This window comes from Haliaeetus leucocephalus, unplaced genomic scaffold (assembly GCF_000737465.1).
Source record: "Haliaeetus leucocephalus isolate CR32 unplaced genomic scaffold, Haliaeetus_leucocephalus-4.0 Scaffold1014, whole genome shotgun sequence".
Taxonomy (NCBI): Eukaryota; Metazoa; Chordata; class Aves; order Accipitriformes; family Accipitridae; genus Haliaeetus; species Haliaeetus leucocephalus.
Genome location: NW_010973450.1, coordinates 822,047 through 844,223, shown reverse-complemented (window position 1 = coordinate 844,223; position 22,177 = coordinate 822,047). Strand labels below are relative to the sequence as shown.

Below are 22,177 nucleotides of genomic sequence, written 5' to 3'. Positions count from 1 at the left end.
AAACTTCTGCTTTTATAGTTGGCACAGAATTTTTACCATACTATTTTGCACTTACTGTATTTGAATATTATGATTAGCTATGACAAGAGGAAATTATAGATCACTAATAATTCATACTTCATGTGAGCAATTGCCAGAATGTACATAAAGAAGCACCAGCTTTGTGCCTTGTCACTGACTCACCTGAGGTGTGGGAAGAGCTGACACTCGCAATAACCATCCACACCACGGTACGTTACTGGGAACCAGGTTCTTCCAAGGCTTTAGTCCTAGCAAATGCTGATGCCAGTACAGGTTCAGAGACAAACGCTTTTTTACAAAATATAATGATCAGAATTCTTCCTGCACCTTTCGTAGGTTTTTTGTTTTGTTCTGGGGTAGATTTTTTATGTAATTTCTGGTACTTTCTGGGTGTATCGTGAATGTTCATCCAGGACAAACTAGAAGCATTCAGAGCAATCAACTGAAGTTAGATAGCATTATGCTAAAAGTAGATCTCATATGGTTTAATTATAATTACAGGCCATTTCTTTTTCTAGCTATAATAATAAAAAAAATCAAATACTGGCTCAGAGGATGGTGGGCAGACAGTAAAGTGTTTTCCCAACAGAGTTTTTCACCTCTGGCTCTGTCTCCTCCTTTACCGACTTGTTGCTCAAGGCAGAGGCTTGGAGCTTGTCAAAATATTGAGGCCAACTCCTACAACATGCCTCAGAAGAATGAAGGTGCTTTTGGAACAGTCAGCTCTCCTCTGCTTTCAGTCCCGTGGACGCCCTGAAGCCCACAGGGGTAGCCCAGTGCACGGCTGTGGGACAGCCCCGTGCCAGGGTGACCGCAGCTCCTGAGCACCCATTACTGGGAAACGATAATCCCCACAGAGCACTTTTCTCTCAAAATGCTACACGTCCGTCGTCCCTGTATGAGATTATTTTCCAAATGCCTACAGCTTTGGTGGATCATTTATTTAGAAATTGATTCAAAAGCAACTGATGGTCTTTCCCTATGTACCAGGCTTTAGGAAATCACAGCCGCTGACATGGCTGTTCAGTTCTCCGCTGCAGGCTGTGATAGATTCTTACTCTGTAAAAAACAACAACTGCATGGAAACAACTGATCGAAGCATCCAATAAAACCAGTGTCTACGGTGAAAATAGTGTTGCATGGCCAGAACAGCAGGTGTGTGTGCTGGGTCTTTCCAGAGCACCTGAAGAGACCTGTGTTTGCCTGATAAGGTTTCCAGCACGGATAATAAGGAAACTTTAATTACACGATGTTGACACAAATCACAACCTCTAAACACTCGGGCAGCTGGTATGTTTTTCCACTCTTCCACTGAAAGGCAGAGGGATTTATTTTTCAAAACAAATCGTGCTTGTGAAAGATGTTGTTCTGCCTGGCAACAGCTCACAGAACCACGCAGCACCCCATGGGGCTGACTTGGGAAACCCATTGCTCCCCAGATCCACTAACTATACCTTATGTCATCCAGGGGAGTTTAAAGGGTGTTTTGAGGAGTACAAGGTATCTCAAATATAGCTATGTTGGAAGAACAAGTTAATACAAGTTGCACAGTCGGTACTTGGGCATTTACATTTGCTCATACAGGTCTAACCTTCCAGAACAGATTTGGGTCCAGAAGGGAAGAGAGAGGCAATTTTGGGGTGGGGAAGCACTAGAGAGGCAGGGGTAGAAAGCACAAGAACTCCAAAGGTGCATTAAAAGCCCGGCAAGCAGGTGAGATTCTGCCTGCCTGGAAGCTGCAGCATCCCACGGGGAGCCCCCGTGCAGCAGCGAGCGCAGCGGTAGCGCGCCAGCAGTGCCGGGGACAGAGGGGACAGGAGCAGCGGGAGGTGGCCTTGGCCACCGTGCACAATTTGCTGATCCTGGGTACATGTCTGTAGTGACATAGCATTAGGAAAATTCATCCCAGACCTGGGAACCCTCATTCCTACAGCACCCCAATAACATGCTTCTTTATTCCGGTCAGCTAGTCTTTCAAGGAATGTCGCCAGTACAAATCTTTCCGCTGAGAAACAGCCTAATGCAACCACCATCCATTCAAAAAGCAAACAGCCCCTAATGATTACAGAACTCCTTGGCAATGTTTTGATAGATGTCTATAGTATTTCTCAGGCAAGCTGTTGAAATTGCGCTGCCCAGATTTAATCCTGCAGCTCCCAGGCAATTTGAAGCAAGTTTGCAAAAGCTGGGCATTTAGACTGGGAGACGAGGGCAGGCTCCAGCTGTAAATGAATGCCATGCTGTTAAATTCACTGGGTTCTTTAGCAACCTGCAGGCTTTAAAGAAGAAACGCAACTGGAGACAGGCACATTTATTGTCATTAAATACCCATTAGTCAATTTATATTAGACTGAGGCCTATTAATGAGTCATGCATACTTAATGGTTTGTTATGATGTATTTGCATTTGACTGATTGGAATGAGTCATTACGGTTGACCTTGAGTGAAATGCGGTGCCTTTCCTGCAGAGCCCTTTAAACAGGGAATGTTCATCCTGACTTGGGATTCGTCCCTGTGAGCAAAGCGGAACATGGGCATATTCTTTTAGGTTATAAATTATCACTAGGGGAAATTAATTAATACCTTGCCGTGGCCACCATGAACCAGTAGAAGAGAACTTGGCGATGACAACTGCAGTGCAAACAGGTCAGCAGCACACGCTGCTGCTATACACCAGCGCAGGCGCCGTTGGGCACAGGCTGTACAGCCTGTTACTGTAAATGTGATAGCCTAATGCCGTTTCTGCCCTTGGTACAAAGAAGGGATAGAATTAAATGTTTACTTTTGTTTATCTGTGGCTTGTTTGTATTAGCCCAGCGGTACCTGATTTCCATGTGACCCATTTCTCCTCTGCTTCCGTCCCCAAGCCAAAGTCATCACGTTTGGACTCAGACGCTTGTTTGCCAGCTCTGCCAGAAAACTCCATCCGAACACATCTGTGCTCTCCCTGCCTTTAGCTCTCTCCGAGGAAGGGGCCACGGCAGCTCCCACCCCAGCTGGCCACAGCAATTAGGGGAAGTGCATAGGGTGGTCCAGATATCTCAGATGCTAAAAGCAGCCCACGCTCCAGCAATCTCCCTTTACCCCCGGTGTTGCTGTTCCTCCTGCAGGCTCGTGGCACCAGGACCCAGCACCAGGCTGAGCCTCACTGGGTGCCCGGCAATAAAACCTCCCGCTCAGCTGATCCCCAGGGACAGGGAGCTGGGGGACAAGTGGGCACCGAGGGGCCGTCACCCCTCCAAGCACGCACCGCACCACTGCACAGCTGTGCATGTGGCATTTCACCCTCCAGCTGCAGGTTGGGACAGACCCGTAGAAGCCCCCAGCTGCCCCAGAGTTTGGGGGGAAGCTTTCCTGGCTCAGCTCCTCCTGCTGAGCGGGGGGTACGATAAATGTTCCCAACCTCCAATGCTTCCCGCGGTTTGGCTGTGAAACCTCCAGCTCTAACACGGGCACTGCCCTGCTGAAGGCAGGCGGCGATACAAGCACTGCCCGGGCAGAGCTGGCTTACAAACATAATTCAAAACCCATTTTGTTTGGCTTGAACATGGTTTAGCACAGATGCCAGATTTCTCGGAATAATGACATTTGAATCCAGCGAGGAAAAAATCAAGCTGACCCGGGTGGGGAGGGCAGGACGCGTTCCCAGCACAGCATCGGGAGCGTTTGCCGTACCCCTTGAGGGCTCCAGCAAGGAACGCTGCGAGCCCTGCGGCACTGCAAGCCCTGCCCAGCCGCACCGTTGGGCAGAGCCGGGCTGGCACGGCTCTCCTCGCTCTGCCCTGGCTCCAGTACAGTACAGGCTCCGGGGTATCAAACCCACAGCCAGAGCTGCACCTGTCCCCTGCCGCATTAAGGTTTTGCTAAAGAAAAAAAATAAACAAACTCTCTTAAGGTGTTGAATGTTCAAAAGTAAGTAAACCTGGCATTATAGCAGGAGAGGCAGCCTGCCCTGCCACGGGCAGCCCCTACCACCGCACTCGCTCGGGCGCAGCGCCCGGCCTTTAGCCACGCTCGTGCCCGAATGCAGCCAGCTCCCACCAGCAAGGCAGCCTTTCCCACGCAGCATTTGGCCAAACTTCGTGACTCTTCTCCATGGTGCAGTATATCGAATAGCTGAACAATCAGCCAAAGCCCCAGGAGGATTTTACTGCACAGACCTTGTAAAACAGAAGTTACATTTTTCCCATCACTACCTGGAAGAGGTAACGGACAAGCGCCCTCCGGCTTCTAAAATTAGTACAATTCAGGATGTCAGAGAGTAAACGGCAGGCTTGAGGAGTTAGAAAAACCCGCAGCATCGCGGTGACTAGAACCCGATGGAGCAGAGAGGTTGCAGAGGCAGAGGGTGGGAGAAGTGCTGAGCATCTCCAGGCTGACGGTGACAGCGAGCCCCTGGGCCAGCACCCACACCCACCCATCTCAACTGCTCCACGCGGGGCAAGAGACCTGGCTTTTATGAACCGCTGTGTGCAAACAAGCAGCACGTACGAGGAGCAGATAAACCCCAAATGAATCCACTCCCACCTGTGTATCTTCTGCCGGCAATTCTGCTTTTATGATAGCAGCATCTGAGCAAGCCTGCAGTGTAATGGCTGCACGTAGGGTGTTATTTGCACAAAATGCCTCCATAATGCACATCTCATGTACAATCGTTCCCCTTAGCACTTCGCCATCTGTTATTTGGAATTGTACTAATTATATGCAGGGCCTGAAAATGAGGAAAGACATGAAATTGCTTCAATTATTCAATTAGTTTTTTTTCCTGGGAGGAATAGATCTTCATTAATAATGTATGCTTCAAGAAGTCCAACGCACAGATTTCTTTTGCTCCCCCAAAGCTATAAAGTCCTTTTTTCAACCCCCACCTCCCAGGAAGAGGAGGAGGGGGAAGGGGCCTTCGCCACTTTCAGCTGCTGCGTGGAAACTTCACCCTGGAGCCCCCCTCCCTCCTCCTCCTCCTCTTGCTCCCAGAAGACCAGCACATCCCTGCGGCCAGGCAGGAGGGAGGTGGGAGAGACCCAGTTCCAGCTTGGGCTCTGCCACCCTGAGCCCTCCCGATTGATGAGTTCTGGGGCTCCTGCCCCACATAGCTGCAGGCGTGCAGAGAACTTCAGTGTTTCTCTAAAGTACAACATGTATGTTATTTAAAAAGTCAAATTTTGTTGGATTTATACAAAACAATATACATAAAATATATATCATGCTCTTATAAACGTGAGTTTTTTACAAGATACAAATGGCAACCAAAGCCTGGTAAATAAGTCCAGTACGGAAGAGAAGTAGTTAAATACAAGGTCGTGGTACACGTCAGTGGAAGTCTGAATAATACCATGATTATTTTTAAATGGAAGAAATAAACATGGTTCAGCTACTAAAAATACCTCCCCCCCCCTTCATTGTGATATACTTTAATGTTAGTGAATATTAAACCTGTTAATATCTAGGATATAGAAAGCTATTCTAGCTTTTCTCTGAAGACAAAGCCAATAAATCAGCTAATACTTAAGTGTTACAGAAGCTGCTTTAAAATTTCCCACGTGGCTGATAAATAATACTGGCTTCTCATTTACCAGCTTTTAAACATTTTGTTCATTGAGGCAACTGCTGTTGCACCGAAGGGTGAAAGGGGGCTGAATAAATGGAGCGTTTCTTCCTCTGTGCTGCAGTAAAGCTTCAAAGAGCTGGTAGCAGAGCAATAAAGACAGAAACCTCCAAAAACGCACCTGCCCTTGCCGCTGCCCCGGTTGGCGGCTCCAGCAGGCGGGTGCGGGTGAGTTGGTGCAGCAGGGCTGGGCACCAGCCCATTCCCAAAAACAGCTTCCCGGGGCAGAGGAGCACTCTTCGCAGGCTGTTAATAGCAACTCCACCTCGGCGCTTTCTGGTCACTGTCAGCGGATTCATATAAACCATACCCAACCGCCGAGGCTGAAAGAAACCACAGTCCAAAATGCAATTTTGGGGGTTTGGGTTTTTTGATTTTTTTTTTTCCAGCTTTGCTGATGGTGGGACAGCCAGGGCGCTGCCGGGAGAGCCGAGCCGGGGGCCCCTGCACCTCGCCCCGACCCCTGGATCCTGCCCGCCCCGGTACCCTCTGCCCCGGCACCGCGGGGACGGGAAGGTCTCTCCGTCTGGCGCGCAACCAAGGGGGCAAATGCCGGGCAGGGGGTCCCCGCGGGGCTCTGCCCAGGACCACCGCGCTCCGGCACGAGGGGTTCGCCGGCACTGGGGACACCAACGCTGCGGCAGAGGCAGGAAAGGAGGGCAGGTCGCTATCCTCGTCTAGCCCGAAACATGGTCTTCCTTGAGGAAAAAAACACAGCGAGGCACAAATATTTCAGAGGAAAACATGTTTCAAAAATTTCTTACAGTTGTTACAGTTAAAATATTCTTAGTGTAATTTCAGCATTTCTAGATTTTCATCCCGGTTTCACATCCCTACAAACGTTGCATAGATTCATTTTGTTCCTGAGCACAGTCTCAACCTTGATTATTTTGAGGCTGGAGTCTTAGCAAAGCTCTCTTAGTCCCATGAGCTGGCACCTGTAATTACATTGTCTTCCAGAAGGCTTATCAATAAGGAATACCTGAATTAAAGGGTCTCTCTGCAGCTGTTTTTGTTGTTGCCAAAACAGTCGGGTGTCCCACACAGCGTGCCTGGTGTCAGACAAGCAATGCCAGCAGCTCGGGGTTCTCCTCGCTGGTAACGCAGGTTTGAGGTGTGCTGTCCTCTGCTGGGCAGCGTCCAGCCTGGGGCTCCTGGCTAACCTTAGTGTGAAGAAACAAAACAACACAAAACCACTTTATAGGTTAAAGGGAGCCTTTGAAGATACTTCTGTGAAGTGGTTAATGAAAATAATGAATATGCTGAGCATCATGAACGTGCTTGGCCCTTAAACTGAATTTGCCAACAGGGAACAACTTAATCAACCATTCCAAAAGTTCTAGAAAACCGAAATTATTTGCCAAGTTGTGTTTTTTTGGGGGGTGTTTTTGGGTTGTGGGGTTTTTTTAAACCGCAGTACTTCACCAAAAAGTTAAGGACTCCTGACAACAACTTGATAAAGGAGAAAACCCTAACTGGTGGGAAGGCTTTATTTCCTCCTCCGCTCATTTGCAAGCGTGAATTTCATTTTCTCTGCATAGCCTACCACTGTATCCTGTTTTATACAGGTGACAGGGGAACTGGAGAGTCTGAGAACAGCCCCCCTGCCCACTCAGCCGTCCTCAGAGCGTTTAATTTCTGCAGCCAGAGCCGGCTCCTCTGCAAACGGATCAGCTGTGCCTCCCGAGCGGCAGAGAAATGGAGGAGCTGCTGGAGAGAGGCGAGACATGGCCCGGGACCTGCAGCAAAGGGCACGAGCCTGGTGTGCCACGCCAGCGTGCCACGAGCCTGCCCCTGTTTTGGGGACGTTTGTCCGGCCGGGTTCAGGGTTGGCGGGGCAGAACTACAGCGTGCCCACCGGTGCAGCCTTCTCCCATCGGGATGCTGCTGGCTAAGCCATGGCCTGATGATGGCAAGGCTGAGCCTTGTCTTTTACTATCAAACACCAAATTTCACTCCAGTGAAATTTCACTCTGTCCTCTCAATCAAGTCTTTTTCTGTCATTTATATGGAAGAGAATAAAGCAGCCTATAAGACTCAGGGCAAGGATCACCAGTAGTGAAAGGCCAGCTCGGTTCACCCCACTAGCACTTACAGCATTGGAAATATTGGAAATACCCTACCCCGGGGAATGTTCTTGTGGACACGACCCTAGTGCCATATAGCAAGTCAGGCCTAAGGTGTTACTGAGGCAAAACCCCAAACCCCTGCTTCCTCAGGAATACCAAGCTGCTGTTAATTCCAAATGAGGCAGAAATAAAACTCCAGTCAAGCTGTCTGCTGCCAGCAGATGGGAGCCCACTCCTATGAGTGGGAGCCGGGACCTGCCAGCAGCGCTTTGGAGAGCACCGTGGGAAATAACTTCCCAAATACACCGGGAGCTTGTGCGAGCACGCACATGTCCTGAGGATGTGCAAACATGCAAACACATTGCACTGCTGTGCATGGGGGTTATATGAGATGCTTTTTAACCCCATGGTACAGGTTATGCTTTGTACACTGGAAGTAAGGCACTCACCCTTTCAGGACTGGATTCAGAAGCAGAGAAACAGAAGGCTCCTGCCGCAACAGCTAAAGCCGGTTTTCTGAGCCCGTCTCCTGGGGGGAGCAGGAGCCCCTGCCCAGCCGTCCCCACAGCCAGGCTCCGCTCCCTACTGGTCTCCATCCCGAGCGCAAGCTTCAGCATCCTTTTGGTGATAGAAGACACCTACTCAACCACTTCTGTTTCTCTCCTCAACAGCCCCAGCCAAACATTACTAAGTATTCACATCAACGGTAATGGCAGAAGGAAAACACCACCTCCTCGGGTCCGGTCCCGGTGGTTTGCAATAGCTACCGCGTGTACTAAAGCCAACTTGTCATTCCTTCCCAATAAACGGGGTACGTGAGCATGGCAGTACACTCCCCCCCGCCATTCCACCAGCAGGAAACAAAACTTCGAGGCACAGAGAAGGGGAAGGGAAAAAAAAAAAAAACAACAAAAACAAAACCCTAAACCCTGGAGGGCGCAGGTTGAAATTTGAACTGGCTAATTGAGACACACCAGGTGAACCAAGGTGACCCTCCTGGCTGCCAGGATTAAATGCCCACAGGTGGGATTCAACAGCAGTATAAAGGGGGTCTGGCCAGAGGACATGGGGGAGTCAGTCCTCCTTGGAGCAGCGGGTCTGCAGTTGGGGATCCCCCTTGGGTCGGGGCACTGCCCAGAGTAACTCCTCAAGGGAGAGAGCCCTCAGCTTTTGGATGAGCGATATGCACGTTTTGAGTCATCACTTTTAAATCTTTAGGGTTCTTAAGTCAGCTGTGTAGTATTAATTCTCTTTACATCATTGAGCCTGTGGTTTTATAAAATGTTACTGGACTTCTAACTAACTGTTACTGAAGAATAAATCTGAGTTTTAACACCTGTTGGATTTGGTTATGCGTGCATCCGTAACAGTGAAGGACAAGTAGTACATTGCATTGGAATCAAAGACAAGTTTAATTTTTATATTCAATTTATTAAAGATGAAAAAGAACAGGCTGTACACACACTCAGGAAAAAACAAACCAGAATTATTGAAGATTCGGTATCTTTCATGCAAAAGAAAAAAGCAGGATGCTAGAAGTACGTGGTTGTGGTGTGCTGTCATCAGTTTAAAACCAACAGCCAACCAATATGTGCATTAACCATTCAAAATGTTTAGGGTTTATATTTAATACACAAAACATTTATATAGAGGATATTTGTTCAAGACTGACAGCTGAATTGTGTTTCTTTTTCAAGCCTATAAAGCTACTAAGCTGATTTTACTTTTAAAAATTCATATGTAAAAACTGCTAAACAATTTTAAGGATAATTAATTAGAACATAACTTATTTAATAAGTAGAGCATAAAACATACAGCAGTGCTACTGTAAGGTTAGGACCTTCACAGTCTTCCCTTATCTGATGAATATCCAGTGCTGTTTTGTTACACTATTTCCTTCTAGTAGAGGGATTAAAGAAAGTGATTACCAAGTAAGACAGGTGCTTTTTAAAACAAACAAACAAAACCAAAAAAACCCCAAATATTTGCATTGTTACAGCCATCCCACACAGTTTTCAAGCACTTCCCTCGAGCTGTGCTGGAAACGGCCAACAGCACAACCCCAGCAGCCGCCCACGATGGGCAGGGTTTCGCAAGCGGCTTCGTACTTGGTGAAGTCGGGTCCCCACGCTCTGCTCGCCCCATCGCAGCAGCGGGGCCGCGCCGACACGTCCCACGGGGCAAGGGGACGGGGGGCAAGCGGCCAGCGCGCACCTCCTACGTGCACGCGGTGACCTTGCCCATTTGCACAAGCCTGCGATGCGAAGACAGCACAATAGGAAGAAAGAAGAGGCGACCGACACGAGACGTCGAGTCCCACACGCTGTGCCAGCTGGGGGCTTGGAGGAGCTCAGGCAGCGTGCAGGCAGGGTCGGGCACACCGACCCTTCTGTCTGAGCCAGGAGAGAAAGCCCAGGGCAGTCCCAGCAGTTCATGGGGTTCTGAACTCAGACAACAGCACTGAAAGAACACTTAGGTTAGAATCAGACCGATTTTTCCTGCCAGAGATGATGAGAAACACTGCAATCCAGACACTGCAGGGCAACGCAACAGAGATGGCAATCACGGCGAAAAACTCACGTAGCTCCTGTTCTCCCACGCTCCTCAATCGCACCCAGCGAACGCGAGCCAGGCATACTAGAGCAACGCGTTCAACTCATAGATTCTCATTTAACCACTCAACGTACCTGTTCAACAGCCGATACCCTACAGCTAAGTTGGCCGGACCCAACACAAACATCATCACCCCATGAAAGGCATCCTTGGCATGGTCATGCGTGACGGGAACGCCCGCTGCCTGGAGGCGCCCAGCGTACATGACGCCGTCATCCCGCAGGACATCGTGCTCGCAGGTGAGGACGTAGGTGAGGGGCAGCCCACGTAGCTGGGCATCGCTCGCCAGCAGCGGGGCCGCCCTCGGATCCAGAAACCCCGGGTACTTCTCCGCGAGCTCGGAGCTTCCGTAGGTGGGACTGGTGTAAACATAATCTTTCTTCAGCTCTTCAGGCAGCAAATTGCTCCAGTTTACAAACTGAAATAAGTGGCTCGATTCAACTGGGACATGCCTGTTGGAGGCCATCGCTTCCCTGAGAGATGAATCAGAAGTGAAATATTCACTCCAGAACTTGACCATAAGCAGCCTCGGTAAAATGGGCTTGTTTTCATTTTCTCGGTAAGATGGCAAATTCAGGTCAAGGGTTTGAAGAGCAGGGTAAAGCAAAGCTTGGACTTTGAGTTTAGTTTTGACGTCAGGGTCCTTTAACAGCTGTAGAAGAAAGCAGACATAATTACGAAAAGTCAGTTAGAAAGTGTTGGTTCTCCCACACTGACAGATGATCTTAAAAGTAAGGAATTAACACACATACATTACAATATAAGCAAAATAAGATTATCAATAAACCCATGATAGATTAATTTAAAGATATTCTAAATTTATAGGCAGGTCACCTAAAGCAACATGTTGTGTTAAAAATTCTCAAACAAATATAATTTCATTTTATTTCTTATGTTGAAGGATAACAACTTTAGGGAGATTCTTTTTGAAGCATTGATACTTTCAGATGTAGTAACAAATGCTTTTTCTATAACTATAGAAAATTTCTATTCTTATAGCTTAAAAATTACAGGTTTCTGAGGTTCCTTTAATCATTTCACACAATTCAGAGCTTATCCATCTGCTGGGTTTTTTAGCCTGGAGATGTTGGAGCCCAAACTACAATTCTGTGCATTTTAGACATGGGAAAAATAAGATGTGATAAACTGAACACTGACATTTCTTGTATGTCATCCTTTTTCCCTCTTCACTAATAAACTTCCATCTTCTCCCTCATCTTCTGCCTTCAGTATCCACAGCAAATTCACAACCTTTCCAAGTAAGATTCATTACAATCCAAATAACTTCTCAAGAGAGCAACAACATCACACTGACTTTATTTAATAAACCAGAGTGAGAAGTGCTAAAGGCAGTGAACTGTGTGTGATTAAATGACACTGGAACATTTAGACTTTTTTTTTTTTGCTGCTATTTACATCTATATGAGTCAAATTGCTACAATTCCCTTTTCAAACAACATACCTAAACCAGCCCAAACATGCTTAAGGATGGAGTGATATATGCCAAAATTATAGGGCAGAGCACCTTTTTTTAGGGTATAAAGGTTTGGAAGCCATCATAGCTACTTTGATGCCATGAAATGGCTCAAGTAAATTTGCTTGCCTGGAAGCTCAGAGCCCTCACACAGTCCTGCAGGCTGCGTGACATCCTGTGTACATGGACCACAAGAGATATTTGGGAGGTACACTTGCTTCGAGTAGAGGTTTTTGTTAGTCTCTTGTAAGTGTTCATGAAATGACAAAAAAAAAATATCGAGCTAGCAAACCAGATTTTTTTTTTTTTTTTTTACCTGTTGTGCCACAGCTGCAGCTAAGTTGCCACCTGCGCTGTCTCCTGCCACACAGACCCGATCTGGGTCCACCCCATACTGGGAGAGGATGCTGCTCTGGAGGAAGAACTTCGTTACCGAATATACATCTTCAAACTGAACGGGAAAATGGTATTTAGGTGCCAACCTGTAACTGTTAGAGGCAAGCAGAAATGTGTCACTTCCTGCTATTAATGAAGAGAAAGGCTTGCTAACATCTGCCCTAGCTGGTGAATGTTTATTATTTTCTGTGCCCAGAGAAATGGGAACTATCTCTCTGTCCTGGAGGAGCAGGTATTTTATTACCCACCCAACTTCATAAAGCAATATCTAAAATAACCACCAACCACAATTCATCCTTGACAGGTTTTGGTTTTGTTTTTCTTTACTTAAAGCTAGCAGGAAAGCACATGATCAAAAAAAAAGATATACTCAAAATTAGATTAATTGAAATAGATTAATTTATTCCAAACCCTCATCCCATCTAGAAGGAGAATCTCTCTTACTTGACTGATACCACGACAGCATTTAACCTGTTTGAAGTCCACCTTGCCAGATGATCATAGGGTTTCATGCCTGAAATTAAATGGGTCACTTAGAATATGCTCCCGTACATTTGAGAACAGACACTTACACAACAGCACGTTCCTCTTCGCAGAAGATTTCAGGTGACTTTCCGAAGCCGCCACCTGGTTTTAACTGGCGAAATACCAGTTCCCTGACCCTCTCTGTGGCAACTCCCATAAAACAAAAAGGCAGCACTTCACGGGAGCCGTTGAGATCTTCCATACGGACCCCTGGTACTGACACAGAAGAGCTTACCTGCGTGTCCTAGGGACCATCCTCCGCCATGGAAGTAGACCACCGCCCTTCTCAGCCCATCAGACGCCTTTCTGGGCAGGTACAGACGGACGGCCACGTCGCTGAACTCCGTGTCCATCACGGTGACGTTTTCATCAGACGTGGGTGCGACGTACTCAGCCACTGTGATCAGCATCAGAGTTTCCATGTAGTGCATCAGACCCAGCCGATCAGCAACCTCAGCCTAAAGCCCAAGACAAGGGAAAACAGTATTTTAAACACAGCCTGAGTTACTCTCGGAGATTACATTTCCATAAAGCCATTTGATACTCTGTACAAGTCTGTAAATTTGCTGTAGAAGCCGCCAAGCCAAACGCTGCTGACTCGGAGGAGGCACTGTCGCACGGTCACACCGTCCAGCCTGAGCTCTCCAACGCCCATCGCTCCTGTGCGAAGCTCCGTGGCGGTGGCTGGAAGGCCACCCAGGGGACACCACCACTTCTTGCTACGACAGCAACTGGAAGCACAGGCGTGGAGGACAACAAGGACACAACAGAGGATGCGGAAGAAAGCAGAATCAGCTGAAGCCTCCCGAGAGCCAGGATGAGGGTCTGCTCAATGAGTCGGGCATCCTCATCTTTCCAGACAGTTACCACAAAACCGAGCAATAGCTGCTCCGGTGATGAACTCCAGAAGCAAAAGCAGCCAGTACTTTCAGGATGCCAAGGACACTGGTGGCACAAATACAAGGATATAGCAATTTGACTTCAAGATGCACAATAATTGTCAATGATCAGTTCCATGGCATCAGGCAAAGAGCATCGTTTAGAGATGAGTACCCTTACATTATTAAAAGGAAATGTTTTCTCTACTTTGAGACATTAAGAAGACAGAATTATATTTTTGCCACTTTACCACAGTCCAGCTCTGTTTAATTTCTTTGGTTTACACGTAACAATTCCATTAGTTACATACCTCTACATTTCTCTACATAATGAAGCGCTCCAACTGAATAGCAGAATGAGAGTTGTTTTTATTGTCCGTTCCACGCAGTCAGCGGATGAGAAAATTTCATCACACTAGATGTGCCAATATACCTTCCGAACCTACGTCCGGCACCATCATCCTTGAGGGGGATCCAGCTTTGTCCGAGTCATGCAAATGCTTTCTTTACATTGCTTTGACATTTCACAATAAAAAGCTAAAAATAACCTGCCACTGATGTTCTCATTTCCGCCAGCCCTCTGCCCGTGAGGCAGTTCCCTGTTGAACGAGCTGACAGAACAGCTCTGCTGTGGCATCACCGCAGTGGCCCAGCGCTGGCTCCAGCCCGACTCCGACCGAGGACGATCCCAGTGACTCCCTGACCTGGAGAGAGACTCCACGGGACCAGGAGCAGCATCCTCCAGGAGGGAAAATAAGGACGACGCTAACCAGGATCTCCATCTGCCTCCTATGTGCAGTAGTCTGGGGGTCTTAAAAAAAACCCCACCCATAGGGTTAACTTTTTTAAAAGGTTCTTTTTCCCCAGATATCTTGAATCTACCCCAGCAGTACAGCAGCACTGGAGCCCCAGCCCTTCGCAGCCCTCCGAGGGGAGGGAGCAGGGGAGGCCACTGGTGCCCCTGGGCATGAGAGCTATGTAAAGAGCAGGGAAAACTTTCCCAATGGACTCCACAGAAATCCCTGTCAGAAGAAGTGATGTTGTTCAGGGAGTTCAGAACCAAGGAAGCACTGATTTTTAATGCTGTTAAAGCAGTCTCCTTTGAAATTCACGTTTTAAACATTTACTATGAAATTCTATGGTACTAAATAAGATTACAGTTATTCTAAGATGAATAAAAAGAAAACAAAAACCAAACCCTAGCAAGTAAACCTGCAGGTGAAATGCAAGCTCTGAAGATTAATATTTGGCAGCTTTGTCTCTCTGACGTCACAACAATTTACACAGATTAAGGCATTTCAGGATCCCTTTCTCTCACAGGCTATTTTAAGCCTTGAACATAAAACTTTTTTTAAAAGTTGTGTTAGCTTTCATTATGCTGAGTCTTTGGTATGCAAGAGTGAATCCAAGCAAAAACATTTCTAAAGGCATTTGCTATGGACTGTGCTAGAAATGCAGATCCCAACGCCTCCTTCCAAAACCAGCAGCTCCCCAAAGGAGGCATCAGCTGCCTCGGGGGAATTGCAACAAGTAAAGATGTGACCAGTGCTTGCTTATACATAAGTCTCACTGGCTTTTTTTCCCCTTACATTGGATTAAACTGTGTTTAAAGAAACTTACTTCTCACATTGCTTTTAAGGCATTAGAAACTTATTCTGAAAATACATTAAAAATCTGTAATAGACAACAAAGTGACATTAAAAAAATAATGTCATAGTGACTGGAAGGAAAATAAAGCCTTCATTTTCTATACTGTGAAAGATAGTGTAATGTCGTGGTTTAACCCCAGCCAGAAAACTAAGCACGATGCAGCCACTCACTCACTTCCCCCCTACACCCAGTGGGATGGGGGAAAGAATTGGGGAAAAAGTAAAACTTGTGGGCTGAGATAAGAACAGTTTAATAGAATGGAAAGGAAGAAAATAATAATGATAATAATAACAATAATAAAGTTACAATAATAATAAAAGGATTGGAACATACAAACCAAGTGACATACAATGCAAATTGCTCACCACTCCCTGACCGATGCCCAGTTAGCTCCTGAGCAGCGATCCCCCCAGCCCATTCCCCCCAGTTTATATACTGGGCATGACATCATATGGTACAGAATACCCCTTTGGCCAGTTTGGGTCAGCTGTCCTGGCTGTCCCCCCTCCCAACTTCTTGTGCCCCTCCAGCCTTCCTGCTGGCTGGGCACGAGAAGCTGAAAAATCCTTGACTTGGTGCAAACACCACTTAGCTACAACTGAAACCATCAGAGTGTTGTCAACATTCTTGTCATCCTAAAGCCAAAAACATAACACTAGAGCAGCTACTAGAAAGAAAATTAGCTCTACCCTAGACAAAACCAGGACATGTAAATACCTATTTAAACAAAAATTTAGCCACATTAGAGACTGACTGTGGGTAGAGGTGTGATCTCAGTCCCGTGAAATGCCAGCAGTGTGAGGAACCCCTATCATGTGTAGCCTCCTTAAAGCACAGTATGCTACAGCACTGGGCTGCTGGAGCTACTTGCACCTAGAAGGTAAAAATAGCATGGACTGCTTCATGATTTGGGACCATTATATTATCTAATTCCTAATGATATATTAAGGAATGGGGGGCAGGGGGGTATATTTTGTTTATTTTTTTAGATGATGGAAAGGTATGAAGAATACAACTTCAAATTTGCTTGAAAGCCATTTGCTATCTGACTTGCTGAAAGTGAACTAAGGGCTTAGATTTCTAGTTCATTTCAAGCAAAATTGGAAAAATTTTCAAACTAATTTGCATACTACATTTCAGTTTATAGCATGCACCACTCTGGTGCATAGTCTAGTTAAACACCCCAAAAATTAAGAGCTGACACTCTGTGATAATAAAAGCACTTTTCTAAATTTCAGGCCACTGTACAATTCTTTGAACAGGCATAAACAATCCTGTAATTGCACTGACACAACTCTGATCAGAATGCTTGGTTTGGAAGATAACAGAATTAACAGCAGGCCCAAGTTTATTAATCTGATTGGAACTCTTTAGTAAAACAAACGCTCCCGTGACTGTTACTAGCGCAGTGTTATCAATTACTCAGAAAGGAAAGCGTGATGGGAAATGCCCAACATTAACATCAGGGTTGCTGGTTTGTGCACGCACGGACGTGCACGCTCAACATTTTGTGTGGGTCATTTCCACAGCCTGGGCTCCAGGTCGGTGCCCTGCCTGCACCAGCACAGCCGTGGGGACGGAGCAGGGCTGTGCTGGGAAAAGCCACCGCCGGCTCCTGCGCCCGCTGCCGGCACCGGCACCTCGGCTCCTTCGTAAGCGCTCCCAGCCATAGGGGATGTGACCCAACTTCCCCCACAAATCTCGTAACTGCCTCATCACATACCAATAGAGAAGATTAACTAACAAAACCAAGTTCTTAACATGTTATCTGAAGGTGAAAAACAGATTAAACTCAAAGCAGGCTTGAGTCTAATACGAAAGAAAATAGCCCAGCCTAGTGCAGAACCTGTCGGAAGTTTAGCTTTCCGAGAGATGCTTTATTCTTCCCAGGAAGAATGTAAAACAAACACACAACCCACACACACTTTAATTGATCACCTCTTGAAAGGTACAACATCTGGCATTCAGGGTTTGATGTTGTAAATCATACAATCTAACCCTGCTTGGTTTGCGTTTTTAAATTTTTTTTTCTTTGAATTATATTTAAATCAACTGTTTAATCATCTTCTCAATATAACGTACTTTTTCAGAAGTTAGAAGAAAAGAGAATACAGCTAAGACCTTACTGACAGTACTTGACAGTGATTGCCACCATATTTAAGAGTCACCTCTCTGAAGGCTTGGACCAAACGATGCTGGGAGCTCTGCCAAACCCTCTGGTTTGGAATCGAGACGAAGACAAACGGGCTGTAACTGGCACACTGCGCAGAAGGAAAACACAGGTCCTTGTCATAAGCCCAATGAAGACAAATACGTACACATGCCAAAATGGCATCGCTTTATCCACAGTGATTACACAGTTTACATAAATATTTCTCAGCTGTTGTATTTCCCCTGAGGATTAGCATCTTGAAAAAATATATAGGGCAAAGCGAGTTCTGCTGTAATTCCACTGAGATTGTGGAACTCCCCTGCAGTGGGAGGAGTTCCCTCAGCCTCAGGACTGAGGTTTTTTCAATACTCTGAGCTGTTTTTTCCACAAGTGGACATTTTACATTGTGAAAAACCACTAGTCTACTGCCTGTGGTTTCAGGGCCATTATCATATAAAAACAAACGGAAATCATACCCTTGTCTGAAAGATCTCATTGTCCGCGATCTGAGATTACTTACTCTTACAGGCTAAGAGTAAAACCAACCACTTTGGGGTTTTGTGTTCCTTGTGCTTTGGAAAGCATTTTCCACAGTCACTTTCTCTGTCTTCCATAGGAGAGGCATGGCAGCAATGACCAAAAAAAAAAAAAACCAAACCCAAACTGTCCTAAGGGGAAGGGAGCCCCAGCTGTGCCTTGGCAGGCAGAGAGCCCAGCACTGCTTTCAGCAGTGTATTTATCTGAATGGGCAATAGTTCAGACAGAGGCACCCCTCCAGGTGAAGTTTTCCATCAGCTGAACACGAACATGGGCAGTTTGCGAGTGGGGCTGTAAGGGGCTCCAATCCCGATTTGACTGCTGCTGAGGATCCAGGCCAAGGACAGAGGAAACTTTGGGAGGATTTCGCAGAACTGCAGCCAGGGAAAGGTTCAGCTAGGAAGAAAGATGTTTTATGCATTTTATACTTTCTTCATGCGTTTTATCTTAGACTGTGTGCACATGGCACTTCCTGAAAATGCATGAAAAATTTTGTGCTTAAGCACCACAAACTGGCCAGTTTATTCTTAGAGGCTATTTACCAGCTAGAGAGCATGTGCATGCGAGACATAATAATATAAACATGTGAACAGAGACATTCCCAGCCTCCCTTCTGCGATGAGATGGGTATGAAGAGACCCTCCAGCACACCGCAGCTGGGCGCACCGGCAAAACCAAGCACGGCTGCAATCCCCCACAGGCTAACCCCGGGCAAGGCTTAACGGCAGCCTCTGACCAGCCTCCGGAGCCCCTCGGCACTCGCTGCCATGCCCGGCAGAGACTTGGAAAACAGCCTGGGACTGGCAGAGTTACTCATCCAGACCAGGAAACCCAAAATCGGAGAAAATCTTGCACCATTTGGCTCTGAAGCTGGAGAGCTCCCCAGGACATACTAAAGCAAAGATGAAGATGGAGGACAGAGATTTGCCATTTCCTGGCTTTCTTGGCATGTCTTTTTGGGAGCTTGGAGAGGACCCTCTTGCTCAGGAGTGTTTGAGGGTGGCAGTATTATTTCCTTTTTTTCAAACCAACATCAGGGAGTCAGAAAGACTAAAATAGGGTCCGGTCCGCAAATTTAGACCTACTATTAAGTGATTATAAATTGTTGCCCTATAATCGGATCACCGTTCAGAACGTATTTAGGACACTTTAGAGCCATCTCAAATCTAATTTGCACCAGTGCAGCTCCAGGGAAGCTATCTTCATCAGAGTCCCTTTGGATTATGGTTCTGCACGAGATCAGAGCACCGTTACAAAACACGCTTGCTCCACACCACTGCCGCATAACGGACTTGGCAGCCGATGCAACAACCGCAAAAGACACAACTCCATGTTAAAGTGAAAACACACAATCCTCCAACACTGAAAGAAAACACTTCTGCTTGCTAAGCACTGCTGTGCTGAAGGCTACAGGTCTGACCGAGTGAGCAGACACAAGGTGTTCCTGGGGAAACGAGGTATCTGTGCACATACCCTCCTTGCAGGCTACCTCCGAAAGGAGATTTAAGAGGGGAAGAAGCAAGGCGGCACATCGGAAGCGCAGACTACAGTTTTCTTTCTCACCACTTCGTCATCTCCCACCATTCAGACCTCAAACCGCAAGATCAAAACAAGCAAGGAAGCAGCAAAGAGTCCACGAGTAAATACGCACGCACAAAACCCCAGTCGTCCCCCCTCCTTCTGCTGGTTGTACAGACCTAACAAGTGGTCTCCATGGCAAACAAAGGCTGTGTGACGCAGGGATGGCTCTGGAGATGGACAGTAGCTTTGAGATACTGTCCAGAAGTGTGATGTATAGGAGACATCCCAAGAAAACATGCACCCTTGCCTCCACCAGAAAAATTGTAAACAGGTGGCTTCCACAGACTTCTGAAAATCATACCCACTGCGTTTTAACTGAAACAACAAAAAAGGCAAAATCCCAAACTCATGCACTTTGGAGCAAACAGCCTGCGTGTTTGTGCCTGCAGCAGACAAGCCTTTCAGCAACATCCCTCAAGCAAAACTAAAAACCTCTCTCCTGGCTCCTTAGACCCTCCTTTCAGTATGTTTTATGGTGGAAGAAAAAAAAGCAGTCACAAAATGTTTGTAGCCACCCAGAAAGAGGTCTGCAACACCCAGCCCTTCTCCTTCCCTCTAAACCTTCAGCTTTGACCTTGTTTTTAGATCTCAGCTACGTTGCTGCAGCCACCATTGTATATTAAGTACAGATTGGATTCAAAACAGCTCCCAGTTTAATGTACTTAAGAGGTGGGAACTACAGCACTGTCATTTATGCGTGGTGTGCAGCCTCACAGATTATTTACATATGTTTGAAATGGCTGTATAACATGACTGAAATGAAGCAGAAGCCAGGGATGTAGTGTATATATAAAAATAGCATGGAAAGACATAAGGACTGCGTTGTCAGTAAATATTGCCATATAACTACAGACAGGGTATACCACTGCCTTTCCAGACTGTGACATACGGTTCCGTGCTGCTTAGCTAGATACCATTTTTTGGTAGGCAAGATTATAGTGGTATTAAAAAAAAAGTTATATAGAGAGAGAGCATGTGCTTAATTTCTACATGCTTTAGCATTATCACCCCTATAATTAGCTTTGTGTAGTTTTTAGGCTCATTCTGTCAGTAGATTTCTACAAAACCACAGAAATCAATAGTATTTAAGAAGTGCTCTAGTTTTCCCTTCTCTGACACCCAATACAATACTTTCGAGGAAACTCAATGTACAGGTTCTGAGAAACAGGAAAGATACAAGGAACTGCAAAGGATCGTAAAGCAAAATAAACTTGTTTACACTTGTCTGTGCATACGTATCACATTTCCAGTTACTCTGAATGTCCTTTTTTCAAGATTGCACAATTAAGTCTTTTCTGTTTCCTTATAGTCATAGTTACAGTAAGTTTAATGCTGAATTTCAGACACTACTGTCCTTTGCTTAGTATATTACCATATAGATATATTATTGGATGTATGTATGACACGTATATATTGCCGTATCTCTATTAGCCACAGAGGCACCGAGAACACCCTCTGCTCCGTAGCTCTCTCCCCCAGGCCAGCCCCGTACCAAGCCCAGCACCAAACTCACCAGATGCCCCATGGCCCTGAAGGCAGCCGTGATAAACATCACTTTCCAGGGCTCCTCAAGGTCCTCAGGAATGGGGGTGTAGATGTAGTAAGCAAGGAGGGCAGAGGCGAGGAAGAGGCACAGCAGCTTGGCTCCCATGTCTACGGGCACACCTCCTCCCAGAGCGACTGGATTAAGTGCTCCCACTGACTCGTAAGAGCTCCAAGCCAGCACACGCACACAGGGCAAAGTTAATCCTATGTTTTGTTTGGGTCCTGGCCAGGAGGTGATTTCTCATCAGGTCACCCGGAGCAGAGGTTACTCTGCTGTGCAGCTCCAAAGAAAACATGTTTCTTCAGCAAGGAGTTCGGGCGCTCGGAGCCAACCGAGCCAGCGCTGCAACCCCAGATTAAACATCGGGGGTCCTACACCCCCATCGCCCTCTTTGCTGCATTTGGCAGCAAGAGCCAGCAGGAGGGCTCAGGAGAAAAGAGGCAGATGAAAAATAAGGAACAGAATGTGACCTGTGAACCGAGGGCTGCTGCAAGGTGACACTTAAATGCAAAAAGATATATTGAACATTTAGGAGCTATTAGCTGCTGCTTCATAATGCAGCTGCTGAAACACAGCCCAGCTTAGAGATACCCAGCAGGATCAGACTACAGCAGCACGTAACCCGCTGTCATTTCTCAAGCAATAACAAGCACCTCCTGCTTTGGCAAAGCGCACCCTTTGTCTGGTACTAACACACCAAACCAGTTGCACAATAACAGGTTTGGCAGAAAAAACAACGATCTTTTACAGGGCTTCTGGTTAATATTTGAAAGATCGGATTTAATTGCCACTATTCTCAGGGTTAAGAGACTTCTATGCATTTCCCAGAGGCAACCACTTCGGCACAGGATAGACTCATAAACAGGTAGTAATAATTCCACTAAGGAAACACAAGCACTGGCACACACACACAGGAGGGGTAAAAAAGAACAGCTGCAGCATCAAGAACCCTGCTTTATAGATAAACTGAAAAAGTAAGAAGTTCAATTAAAATTTGAGTTATTTCTTTTACTAAAGTTTTACCAACTGCAAAGAAGCACTGCCACTTGTTCACTGAGCAGCCCTTGGGGATGGAGCATCCTTTGGAGGACCAGAAAGCATGAAGCATCACAGAAGACTGAAAGCTGAAC

The 22,177-nt window shown here is 46.5% G+C and overlaps 1 protein-coding gene across 1 annotated transcript; it reads right to left on the bottom strand.

The window, feature by feature from the left end:
• Positions 1-10,351: 10,351 nt before the first annotated feature.
• Positions 10,352-21,152, bottom strand: AADAC (arylacetamide deacetylase). The gene is made up of 5 exons (XM_010584905.1): positions 21,015-21,152; positions 12,939-13,161; positions 12,623-12,692; positions 12,099-12,270; positions 10,352-10,960 (listed from the first exon to the last, which is right to left on the bottom strand). The coding sequence occupies exons 1-5, from the start codon at positions 21,150-21,152 to the stop codon at positions 10,352-10,354; spliced, it is 1,212 nt and encodes a 403-aa protein (XP_010583207.1).
• Positions 21,153-22,177: the final 1,025 nt, after the last annotated feature.

Excerpts from the sequence above, each read along its gene's own strand:
- AADAC (XM_010584905.1), bottom strand. The coding sequence starts at position 21,152 with ATGGGAGCCAAGCTGCTGTGCCTCTTCCTCGCCTCTGCCCTCCTTGCT. Across the intron at positions 12,693-12,938 it reads ATGGTCCCTAGGACACGCAG|GCATGAAACCCTATGATCAT; the intron begins GTAAGCTCTTCT and ends ATTTAATTTCAG. Across the intron at positions 10,961-12,098 it reads CTGCAGCTGTGGCACAACAG|CTGTTAAAGGACCCTGACGT; the intron begins GTAAAAAAAAAA and ends TTTCTTCTACAG.